The 13,486-nt window shown below is 37.5% G+C and overlaps 1 protein-coding gene across 1 annotated transcript; it reads right to left on the bottom strand.

Moving 5' to 3' along the window:
- Positions 1 to 882: 882 nt before the first annotated feature.
- LOC137002555 (uncharacterized) lies at positions 883 to 8,351 on the bottom strand. The gene is made up of 3 exons (XM_067362296.1): positions 8,222 to 8,351; positions 4,932 to 5,570; positions 883 to 938 (listed from the first exon to the last, which is right to left on the bottom strand). Exons 1-3 carry the CDS (start codon positions 8,247 to 8,249, stop codon positions 883 to 885), a joined length of 723 nt encoding a protein of 240 aa, XP_067218397.1. The 5' UTR covers positions 8,250 to 8,351.
- Between the last annotated feature and the right edge of the window lie 5,135 nt (positions 8,352 to 13,486).

Below are 13,486 nucleotides of genomic sequence, written 5' to 3' on the forward strand. Positions count from 1 at the left end.
TAGGAATAAAGTTCAAACATGGTAAGCAGACAGTTGACAGTAGACATGGACTTATACAGTATTGTTTTTCCTGTTATGTAAGTCAATGGTTACATCAACTGTCTGCTTACTGACATTCTTCAACATATCTTCTGTGTTCAGCAGGAGAAACTCGTACAGGTTTGGATCAACATGAGGGTGAGTAAAGGATGATGAAATGCTCATTTTTGGGGTGAACTATAACTCTTTAATTCAAAACAACAAAACTAATGTGGTCAGTTGGTTCATTTTTCTTCTTGACAGTAAGTGATAACAATTGTTTCATAACTAAAGTACAATCTTAATTATCTTAATGGATCAGATTGTATATGAACTGAACTGAGCTGGACGATGACATCACTCAGAGCTGCTGTATAGATGAATACATTAAAGGTACCTTTGCACGATGACAACGTGCTTTAAACAGAAACATTTTCTCCTCTGTACAGTTGACAAAGTTATAAAAATGAGTCCCATTCACACAGATCGGTCCGCACAGAGAAGTAACAGTGTCATGTAAATGGCTCCTAAGTTAATGAATGATTTTAACAACAGAAGTGAATCAAAAACGTGCTTAAACTGGACAATAACTTTCCTGTAAAGCTGCTGTCTCTGTCCATTAGTTTCCTGTTATCACTGTAAATCTGCTTTGAAACTATCTGGGATGAATAAAGCACTATATAAATGAAGGAGAATTTAACAGATTTCCTTCTCATTATTTCAGCTACATATTATATTAGACAGAACCAGTAACAATTACAGCAAGTGAAATATCACACGGAAATCATTAATGAATGATGTTCAGTGTGATGACAGGATGATCCTCTGGACACGAGCCGTTGATCTGTTCAGATTCAGTATGATTCAGTGAATCAGATTCATCAGATCTGAGCTTCTTCTGGACAGCAGGTTCAGGATCCCTGAGAGAAACACATTCAGATACAGCAGATGAAGATTCACACATACCCCTTTTCCACGACACAGTTCCTGTGTGGATATAAATGATGTGAATATGCTTTATTATGTTAATTTTCTGAAGTGTTCCTGGCTTGTGTCCGATCTTGAACCATGCCGTGAGAGGTGGTTCATGGGACAGAAAGATCGGTTCAGCTCTAAAAGCCAGAGAAACACTGGCGCTGTCTCAATGAGCAATCATTGCTCTCATATCTAAATATATACACAATACAGCTATGTGTGCGAGAGAGCGAGTGAATCAACGCTTTCAGTTTGTCTTCAGAAAGGACAGATGATTGTGATCTGCTGATTCACTGGAATCACTCCAGGTACGGTGAACAGCACCGCCTGTACAAACACTGGGACGCACACTATTGGTTTTGGATCAGTTATAGACAGGTAAACACCATTCCTTCATCAAGTCTAATATGAAAACACGCGGCCGGTTCACAACAGGCTCCACTTGGCTCAGCTGAGAACAGGAAATGAGAGAACAGGGGCCAGTTGCATAAACTTAGTCACTATATTAAGACTCTGTCTTAAGAACTAGTTTCACCAACTTGCAGTTAACCAAGGGGTAATCAATGTTATTTTCCCAATTCAAATTTTTAGCTTGTTTTCTGTACATCTTGTCACATAGCAGCTTTAGACATTGTTCTTTTTTTTGTTATAAGTCAGAAATGACAAGGAGGCAGCCTCACGCTATATAAAGTCAATGGAGACGGTTAGATTGTTTCCCCCCCGGTGGGCGTGGTTTTCAGATTATGACGCGTATCGCTCTGACTCTGTAATAACTGTCGATGACGGACTAGAGTTTAGAGAAACATCGAGCATGGCCCCGCCTCTAACAGCCCCGAGATGAGGAGATCTAGGAGAGCGGGGCACAACCTAACACTTTTTGACTTTCTCAGTTTGTGTAAATCTACTGAGGATTCAGGGAATTTCTTTTATTCCACATTAATTTCACACGTGTCTGGTACAAATATGTGGCTTTGTTTCATTAATACAGTGTATACTTTTTTCTTTATTTACCCCGAAAGAAGGGAAGTGAAATGTGACAACATGCCCCATAGGTGAGGCACATTGTAACATGACCATTTGACAGCTTAAAATGTTATCTGATCTTTTTTTTTTCATATAAAATAATATCATTTTTTTTTTTAGAAATTCAATTTTAAATGATTTTGTAGTTTGACAATGAACTGTAAAACACAGATATACAGCACTGGTCAAAACAATACACCCAAACAGATGAAGAAACACATTCATAAAAACACAGAGCTGAACTCAACACTTCTCTCCCTCCATCACAGCTCTCACAGAACACCAGACAAATAGACGAGACCATTTTTTCTCTATATATTGTCGATATATCAACTAGTAAATAAGCTGTAATATACTGTAAGTTTCTTCATGCTAGTGTGAGTGGAAGTATTTAAACCATGTGTGTTACAACTAACCCTGTGTTGGGCTGGGGGGGGGTTGACTTACTGTCTGTTGTTCTGTCTACCTAAATATATAAAATATCATTTATTAATAAATTTAAAACGTTAATAGATTTAAAATATATTAGATTTATATACATTTCTAGTTAATCTGTATAAATAAATTCTGGAAATAATAAAAAAAGTAATAAAATTTTTAATTGGCCTTATGTTGTAACCTTATCTTTTTCCTCCCAGCAGTTGTGGGAATCTTCTGTAAGGTTTTCAGATAAAATCAGTGAACTGAATTATAGACGTCTCACCTCTGACATTTCTTTTTACGCCGATGGTGGAAGCAGTAAATGTGCGTTGAGCCGACTCTCACAGATGAACGTAAACTCATACAGAGATGACTGTAAGGGTCCAGTGTGGTTTCTAGGTGATTAAAAGTCACAGAGATCTTTCACATTCACCCTTGGCCAAGAAGAGGAACACTGAAACACTTGTTGGCGGAGTGTGTGTAATGCTGGGCAAGGCTTAGATTGGTCAACACGGACTTATTTGAGACTTGCATGGAATTTCCTCACTAAACCACTGCATGTTGCTCCTTCTGACTACTTTTAGTGGGAAAAGCTGCCCATAACTTCTGGTCTATGATCAGCTTTCTCCTAAATAATAGCATATTGGCAAAACTTAATTGGCAAGCGATCCAGTGCTTATCTATAATTATGCTTTAATGTTCATTAATGTGCAGTCAGCTTTATGGATTATATGGAGCTTTGTGAGATGGCGATGAACTGAGATGAGTGAGCCCCTGCCCATTTAATCATTATAGTAAAGTGCCCTTTCAGTTATATTGTGTGATTTTAACTAAGGAGGACGTCCTCTCAGGAATGTGATTTTAACTGAGGGGAACCCTCCAAACCGCTGGATGTACATGTAAGAATAAAACACTCCAGCACTCCTTAAATATGATGTACACAATTTATAAATCCATAAATCTGTCTGAGAGGGACAGTGTCAATATTTGCTGCGATATTGTATGTATTTATTTGTTAGTTTATATTTATTTTTTATTTGTTGTTATATTTATTATATTGCACTTTAAGGTATGATCTCTGAATCAACTGACTATTATTTCTGGAATTTCATTGGTTTAAATCAGCAGAACTGAATGTTAATCAAAGACTTTTCATGTCTAGACGTTTTGTATTGATCATTGTGCTGATCTGGTCCAGTTTCTCGCTGATTTTTCTTCTGTGTGTGTACATTTTAAAGGTCCCCTATATAAGCGGAATAATTGATTCCTGGACATTAAATTATTAGAAAATAATGCATACATGGACGCTTTGCATCATGGCCGTCGTCAATTATTCCTTACATAATCAATGAAATGAGCAACAGGTGTAAAAATAACCAAGAAAACAAAATGAAAATGAGGTCACAGAACTAAACAAGAAAAAGTGATAAACCCACCCAAATCCAAAACAAACACAGATCACCCATGACAGGTGACACAATATTTCATTGTTCCATGTGATATTATTATTATTTTGTTTTTTATTATTTCATTTCATTTGAAATTGTTAAGAAGCAAGAAATATTTCCAGGTTTACAGCTGGTGTTGGACACATTAATAATATTTTACTTGATCCACAGAACATTAAACTAAACAAAGACTGTCATGGTGATGAAAAAAGCCTGTCTTAAATCTGATGTTGCATTAATAGTATGAAACAGCATTCATTTAATAGTTTTCACATTATAGCTGGTCTTTTGTTTTGATGGGTCATCAAAGAGTTTGTGATTCTCAATACTCATATACAGTTTGTTTTTCTCTTCAAACAGATACTTTAGTTCAGATGAGTTTAGTTTATTCCAGTATTCTGAAGTGTTTAATTAGGCACTTGTTTGTGACATTTAGCTGTAATTTCTGCAGAGATTGTGCTGATGGAGAATTCAAACACGTTTCTTCCGATGATGGTGTTTCCAGTGGCTCTTATTCCAGATCCTGTTTTCCCAGCAGAAGCAGCCTGATCTGATCTTTCCTCTCAGGAACCTGATGAATCTGGATCTTCAGCTGGAGACTCTTCTGAAACTACATTAGAAATATCAAATAAATCTATGATTCTTCATTGAAAATTAGTGTGAAATGCTTGTGACTTTACCTGGACTGTGCTGGAATCACCTGCCTAACTCAACCCGAGCTGCAGCCATTTTCACGAAACTGAAGACACATCTTTTTCATTAACACTTGACTCATTAATACTATAATATTCTATATATATATATATATATATATATATATATATATATATATATATATATATATATATAAAAAACTTGCTACATACTGTGCTGGGCAAACCGGGACTGGTCACAGCACTTGTTGCCCTACACTTGGTTTGATTTCTTCTATTGCTCTCCTCATTTGTAAGTCACTTTGGATAAAAGCGTCTGCTAAATGGTTAAATGTAAATGTATCTGCCATAAGTTTGTATTATTAAAGTCATTTACAACAAAAAAACAACTTACAATTGACAATATTGACTTTGCTGTTGCTCCTCTTCATTCGTTCCATGATAAATTTCCCTCCGTTCTTCATCATTATTCCTTCAATCTTCTGCAGTAGTCCTTGTATCTGATCATCTGATTTACTCTTGATATTGAAACAGTAAAATCTTCCACCACATTCAGTCAACAGTCGCTGGAGATCAGCTCGATCTTTCTGTTTTACATGTTCATCAGTGGTCTGTTCCAGATCCTCCAGTTCGTCTCCATGTGTGAACAGAATCATGATGTACTTCTGAACTTCAGGACCAAATAAACACTTCATGAAATCCAGGATCTCTTCGTCATTTCCCACAGGTTCCTCTAGAGGAACGGTGAGCAGAACTGAACTGAGACCTGCTGAACATCCAGAGACCAGCTGCTCTTTCAGCATCTCCAGCTTCTCTTCAGACAGATCTGGATCCAGAAGATCTGGAGAAATAATCACATGAACCTGCTTCTCTCCGATCTGTGTTTTACCCTCACACACTTCAGACTCATGCTCTTTAAACCTTGTTTCTCCCAATATAGTGTTTCCAGATGAGCTTTTCCCAGAAGCCTTTCTGCCTATCAGAAGAATCCGGATCACTGGATCATCTGGACTGGAGCTGATCTCTGACATTTCTGAAATAAAAATATGAAATAAGATCATTGCAGGTCAATAGTAAGAAGAGAACAAATGCCTATGTGTCACAAACAAACATTAATATTGTTTTGTTAAGTGTGTAAATGAGTCTTAAAGGAGGTGTGCGTGAACTTTATTTCCACTGGAATGAACATTACTGTAATCCTTCAAAAAACTCTCAATCTATATGAAGTTACTTTGTGTCTTCATGGGGAAAAATCCCGGTTAAATTTGAGACTACACCATTAGTGTGGCATAACATGTCTGATAACACTACAGCCAAAATGCTTCTGAAATAAATGTAGTCTAACTTTACTAACTCTGGGTCACTGGGAACCAAAACTGATGGTTGGCTGTAGTTTTCAAAGATATATTGGTCAGTATTAGACCCTTGACTTGGGATTGGCAGAAGATTTGAGTAATAAAGGGAAGAGATCTCTATTTAAAACATAACTGACTGAAATACAAATGTGACTGGATCTATCAATAACTCTATGACTGGGTTTGGTACCTGCTTTTTAGACACATGATGTAATCAGAAGCAGTATTGCATCATACAGACTATTGCTGGACAGTGACAACAGATGCTCAGTTTAATGAACACAATAAACAAGCCAAGAAGCACAGAGGAAACACTTAATGCTGATTTTTACAAGTTTTACTTTCACTTTCTTAGCTCTGCGCCATTGGTTCTGATCCCTGTCAATCATATTTGGAGGCGATGACGTCATCAATGGGAGAGGGGAGTTGGCGTCACTCCAGTGCGACTCATGGCTAATCTCTACTGATGCTCACTCAGGGAAAGATAACTGTCAGCCTTCACGTGCTCTTGGAATCGTAAATGGGCTTATAGTTTCCTAGTTTTAAAGGTCCCGTTCCTCGTGATCCCATGTTTCAAACTTTAGTTAGTGTGTAATGTTGTTGTTAGAGTATAAATAAAATCTGTAAAATTTTAAAGCTCAAAGTTCAATGCCAAGCGAAATATTTTATTTAACAGAAGTCGCCTACATCGAACGGCCAGTTTGGACTACATCCCTCTACTTCCTTCTTTAATGACGTCACTAAAACAGTTTTTTGACTAAAGCTGCGTTCACGTCACCTCGTATTTACCGGTATCTTGAAATGACAACACGTGACGTTATATTCGGAGCTGTTCACGTTCTTTGACTGGGAATTAAGCGTTTCCATGGCACCACTATCAACGCCTAAATGAATCTACAGCGGTCAGGTGGTACAGCGGCCACGTGGTACATGTGGGAGCTTTCAGAAAACTCCCAGCTTACAAGCTGTAATTACGATCTCTACGAGGACGTGAACACTTTTTACAAGCTAGAATCTCGTAACTACAGGAATTACGAGGCCGCGTGAACGCACCTTAACCTCCGCCCACAGGAATACACAAGAGTTGCGTTTGTAGAGTGTGTTTGTCGCCATGTCGTCGAAACGCTGTTATTTTCATCCCGCAGTCCAATCACCGGGTCTGATTCCGGCTCAAATTGATAGGGTAAAATTAAAGACATGTTTACAATAACACTGAGCGCGTGCATCTCCACGTTATGGTAAGAGGCGTGACTTTTCCGAGCAAGATGCGCTAAACTGCTGTCGAATCACAACACAGGAACCGCTGGCACAATCAGAACTCGTTACGTATTTCTGAAGGAGGGACTTCATAGAACAAGGAAGTCATCAGCCCGTTTTTATGACAGTGGAAACAGCGGTATACAGATAAGTAAATTATGTGAAAAATACTGTGTTTTTTTACACGCGAAACATGAACACATGTTATATTGCACACTATAAACACAATCAAAGCTTCAAAAAACCACGAAAAACGGGACCTTTAAAAAATCAGACATGAACATCCTCTCAGGTCAAAATGTGAATGTGATGAGCTCGTATCACGACTTCAGATGTGGGAAGTACGAAATTTCCGATACCACATGTCTTTTTTTTTCTTTTGGTGTATGAGTTTCCCACTGTATCATTGTAAATAAACACTTGCTGCTTTTGCCTTTAGGCTTTGGTTTCATTTGCTTGCACTGGCATCGGACCGAAGTCAGACCCTGATATTTCATGTTATTCTCCGCCATATCCCTTAATAACGCCAGGGGACGTACCAATAGTAAGGACGGTAACTATGTACCGTGAATGTGATAAATGTGTTTTTCCTTCAGCCTGACCGGTTTACCTGTGCTTCTGTTGTAAAATGTGTCAATGAGTCTTGATTGTGGGGTTTATAGATGTGGTCAGAAAGTATGCCATGCCCCCTAGTTGGGGAAAATGAAGCATTTTCATTTGCCTTCTTTTTTGTAGTTTACAGATAAACATAAAATTAGTTCTGGATTTATAACTATTTCATTTGAAGTGCAAAAATTAAATGCATTTTATAACAGATTGTTTCCATGTTTTCATTGAAAAAAGCAAAGTTTTGAATATTTGTCCCCATTTTCCTCATTAGAATGAATAACACATTTCCCCTTTTTTTCATTCTAAAAATATTCCTGACTGACAACAAACTTGTCCCGAAAAATCTAAGAAACATGCAGATAACAACTCTATCATATCAGAGAGAAAAATCTATTTAACTACAACAATATTTGTTCAAATACAGAATGACATAATCTACAGTCGCTGGTGAAGATATTCTTACCTGTAGGAGATGAAGGTCCCTCTGCCATCTTTAGTGAATGAAACTCAGAATCCAGACAGTTTACGTGTTCAATAGAAAGATTCTTAGAAAACAAATACTGTAAACATTAATAAATCAAACTATTGATATGCCACATGGTTCTGGAAAACCCCGAGCTGCTGAGTTTACTTTACTTTCACTTTTTGTTCCTCATGTTCCTCATGTCATCAAGCACCTTATTCACTACAGCACTGACCAAACTCACATGATCTCACATCAAACACAGAAACTGATCAAACCAGCTTCACACACTGAATACAGAAATGAGAAACACAAGTCTAAAGCAAGACAACAGCAGACAGAATCAAATAAACATTGTCATAAGAGATAAGCTTAAAAACGTTATCCATTCTGTCAATAATAATAATCTTCTGCTGATTTATTTTACGGACAAAATACAAATTAAGTCAATGGGAATCAACATACAATGTAAAAAAAGAATGTACAAAAACAAAACAAAAAAACAGTAATTTTCTGGCACCAGAAAATGTCTGTAATGCTGTCAGAAAAAAAAAAAAAAAACATAGATAAACTGTAAAAAAAACCCAGTAATATCTTATCCTTTAATTACTGTTTATTACTGTAATTCTACAAAAAATATCATTATAATCATATCAAACCTTTTAGTTCTAAACATACATTAATTTTTATGAGTACAGTCATGTACTTCTAAAACACACACTGTTAAAAAAAACTGCTGTGGTTGCCAGAAATTTACTGTAAAAAAATATGGTCTTTTAACTTTTACAAATTTAACTTCAATTTACAGTAAAAATCTATTTCATTAACTGATATAATGTTAATTTACAACCAAAAGAAGCACTAACATCTGTCACATGATGAATCAAAGTTAATCACAAGCAGCATTTCTAAAGCTGAAAATAATATATACTTCAATATACACTGAACAAAATTATAAACACCACACTTTTGTTTTTGCTCCCATTTTTCATGAGCTGAACTCAAAGATCTTTTTCTATGTACACAAATGTTTCTCTCAAATATTGTTCACAGATGGTGTACAGTATTATTCGCACAAACACTAAACACCATCATGACAACACGACAGTAAAAGGTGCAATAAACATGAATTTAACAACATTACACATAACATAAACCCACAATGTACAGGTCACTCTTAGAAGAGATCGAACCTTTGGAGTTCAAAATAGGATGAACCTTTTCTAAGATGGTTGGATTGGCACGGTGTTAATGAGACTACAGGTGTGTTTTGCAGCAGGGAGGCAAACCGTTTTTGACCGTGCTTTAACACACAGATGAGTGCTTACCGTGTTCACATGGATTATGGACAAAGTGTTTGTTCTGTCTGCAGGGTATGAACTTTATTCTTGTGTGTCATGAACAGTAAAGAACGAGAGCTCACAGGAAGCTGACTGGAAGCAGTGTTTATTGATGAACAAAATAAAGAGACACAGTTGCGCATTTACATTTTTAAATTATTTTATAGCATTAATTAGTTTATCCACAAAGTGGCAGCAGTGCCCTGGGGCCGTCGATTCACAAGATAATCAAAGAAAAACTGCATAAACAGAACAGACTGGAACACGTGCAAGCTACAGCGACAACGGAGGCCTACATAGATGAGAGATTGTGTGAAGAGGTTAGAAAGTACCCTCATTTGTACAACTTTAGAATGAAAGAACACAAATATATTTACATGGATTGTAACTTGTGGAGAGAAATTGCTCAAAACTGCACATGCGTTCAACGCCTGTGTGTGCGTACGAGTCAAATGAAGTAACTGTTAAAAAAACGAAGTATACTTTGGGCTTAAGTTTAATGCTGCAGTGGTCAAATATTGAGTCGTGTGCAGCAGGTTGTAACTTTTCACATCACAACAAGCTTTGGTTTTAATTCACGAACAGTTGATGCAAGCGAGTGCTGGTGTGTCGATCACTGAGATCTGTTTAGTTTCTAAATGACACTGTTTCAGTAATGTGAACAGGATTCTGCCGATGATGGTGTTTCCAGTGGAACTTTTCCCAGATCCAGTTTTTCCCAGCAGATCCAGCCTGATCTGGTCTTTCTTCCCAAGAATCACATCAGTCTCATCTGCTGGAAAATCTCCTGAAACTACAACAGAAACATCAAATCACTTTTCAGTGTGACATACAATCGACTCAAACTTGAACAATCCCTCACGTGTTTGTGTTATTAAAGTCATTTATTAGTGACTACTTACAATTGACACGAGGACGGTCTTTGCTGCCATTCCTCTTCATTTGTTCCATGATAAATTTCCCACCGTTCTCCATCACCATTCCTTCAATCTTCTGCAGTAGTCCTTGTATCTGACCCTCTGATTTTCTCTTGTTATTGAAACAGTGAAACTTTCCTCCACATTCAGTCACCAGTCTCTGTAAATCCTCATGATCTTTGTTTTGAATATGTTCATCAATGGTCTGTTCCAGATCCTCCAGCTCATCTCCATGTGTGAACAGAATCATGATGTACTGCTGAACTTCAGGACCTAATAAACACTTGATGAAATCCAGGATCTCTTCCTCATTTCCCACAGGTTCCTCTAGAGGAACGGTGAGCAGAACTGAACTGAGACCTGCTGAACATCCAGAGACCAGCTGCTCTTTCAGCATCTCCAGCTTCTCTTCAGACAGATCTGGATCCAGAAGATCTGGACAGTCAATCACATGAACCTGTTTCTCTCCAATCTGAGTTAATTCCTCACAAACTTCAGCATCATTTTTCTTCTTATGTTTTTGAGCTTTGAACTTTTTTTCTCTAAGTATAGTGTTTCCAGATGAGCTTTTCCCAGAAGCGTTTCTACCCATCAGAAGAATCCGGATCACTGGATCATCTGGATTGGAGCTGATTGCTGACATATCTGAAATAAAAAATATGGAATAAGACGCCTGGTCAAGATGTTATTCTTCTCATTGGAGGTCAAGAGTAAGGAAAGATCAGATATGTCTGTTTCACAAACAAGTGTAAATATTTCTTGTCTGTAGACTGTGTGAACTTTGACAGAATTTATGGAACAAACATTATTGAAATCCTTAAAAAACACTAAAAAGTATGTATGAAGTTACTGTGTCTTTATTGAAATAAGGTTTCTGAAAAAAGTGTGAATCTTTGGGGAGACAAATAAAAAATGATTTGATTTGAGATTCATATGTTTTCAGTTTGATTCATGTTTTACTGACTGGGAATCTGCTTAGATGATTCAGTGAAAGAGCGGTCCACACGAATGCAAATCAATTCAAGCACATTGGTCAATCACTGAAAATAATTCAAAAATGATTGACATCTCTGGTTCGGTCAACAGATATACGCGAAAGCCTCGGTTCAGTACAGCCGTACATCTGCAGACGCTGCTGTCTCTACTCTGAGATATTAACCCGAATTAATATAAGCCATTAGTATAACACACGTCCAGTGGTAAAATTACATTACTCCACCTCCCCATGTAAAACTAATCCCGTCCGAAATAGAGAGTACAGAGAAAATAATCAACACACCCGGGGAAATCCGGGAACTGCAGGAGTTAATGGCAGTAGAGTACAGATGCATTGGTGTAAGCGGGTGATGACGCTGATGTGCAGAACAAACATTAGATTTAAAAAAGACCTGTGTTGCTCTCCGTTGTTTGTTTCCTGAACTTTAATTTGCATCATGCACTCCAGGATTCCCCATCCCATTGTGGGACATTAAATGCGACCGTGTCTAAGCAGACACTGTATGCTGTGAGATTCCAGCGGCAATTCCAGACATGACAAAAATAAATCAAAACAACAGCCAATCAGAAGAGTGTGTGGGCGGAACCTTGGCTCTGCAATCAAATTAATACATTTGTACACCATTTTAACAGTATTGAAAATACATATTTGTCATAGAATATATTTGTTTGTTCACAGTTTGAACGTTCTTGTTTCATTTATTTTCAAGATATGAGGTTAATTTGCTTTTAGTCAAACAAAACGAAACAGGTTTAAATCTAAAGCATGGGTTTTGATTAGACCATTATACAAATGCATTTTAAATAACACAGTATTTTCCCTTTTTTTCAGAGTACAACCATTAAATTATTCAACAGGGATGAATGAATGAATGAATTGATTAAACTATACTTTAGTTAAATGTACGGCTATATTTATTTTGTTATTCCTCACATTAGACTGATGAACTGCCCAGCAGGTGTTATACTGTGTTAGCTTTTGTGAAAACTGACGCTACTGAAATTGCTACTTCAGTCACATTTGATGTGAAAGAGCTTCAAAACTACGACTACATGAAAGATTGTTAGGCAACACGACTCACACAACTGAAACTTCTCCATAAACATGTATGAAAAAACGAAATCATCGGATACACTGTGGTTGATTGCATGTGAAGATATTTCATTCATACCTGCAGGTGCGGAAGATCCCTCCACCATCTTCAGTGAATGTGACTACAGACAGATCTCAAGAAGAATGTGCTTAGAAAACAAATACAGTAGAAAACGTTAATAAATCTTTAAATGAAGAATGAAACAAGGATTTGGTCAAAAGAAAAATGGAGAGAACAGCAGCAGTAGTTTAGATTTACTTTCTCTTGAATGCAGTGAAATGTTCCTCCTGCGGTTAGTTACCTGTTCTTACCTGTTCAAGGAGGAGCTGATTCCCTCACAACATGTTCAGACACTGAGCTGAGCATGAGAAACACGTCAGACACCAGAGACAGACACATTATGAGAGAGTTTGATCAGTAAACTTTATTCTCCCACTGATTCAATAGAGTAATAAAGCTTCTGTGTTTAAGATGATCATCTCACTTCAGCAGCTGTTTGATCATCACACTGAGAAACTGAAGTGAAAACAAAACTTGTCATTCACTATCAAAGCATTAAACTTCAGCATACCAGAATATTAATTTAAACTGCTGATAAATCAAGGGTGCAAAAAAGTGACAAACCTAAAGCTGCCTCGCCCCATACAGCTGTGAACTGGGACCTGTCCAGCATCCTCAGGACCCTCCGAGGCCCCTTGTTTGAGCCGCTGCAGATGGTCGAGTTGAGGGCACTTTTGCTTCAAACCACCCTTTTGTTAGCACTGGCCTTGGTTACGCGAGTCGGTGACCTGCAGGTGCTCGTATTAGCGCTTCCTAATTAAGTTTGGGCTGAATGACTGTAAGGTCATCCTTAAGCCAGGGCACAGTTATGTGCCTAAAGTGCTCTCCACCTCCCTCAGAGCACAGGTCATAACCCTT

The sequence above is a fragment of the Chanodichthys erythropterus genome, chromosome 3, assembly GCF_024489055.1.
Source record: "Chanodichthys erythropterus isolate Z2021 chromosome 3, ASM2448905v1, whole genome shotgun sequence".
Lineage (NCBI taxonomy): Eukaryota > Metazoa > Chordata > Actinopteri > Cypriniformes > Xenocyprididae > Chanodichthys > Chanodichthys erythropterus.

Coding starts and splice junctions, on each gene's coding strand:
- LOC137002555 (XM_067362296.1), bottom strand. CDS start 8,249: ATGGCAGAGGGACCTTCATCTCCTACAG. Junction 5,571..8,221: donor GGGACCTTCATCTCCTACAG/GTAAGAATATCT, acceptor TTTTTATTTCAG/AAATGTCAGAGATCAGCTCC. Junction 939..4,931: donor CAAAGTCAATATTGTCAATT/GTAAGTTGTTTT, acceptor TGTTTCTCTCAG/GGATCCTGAACCTGCTGTCC.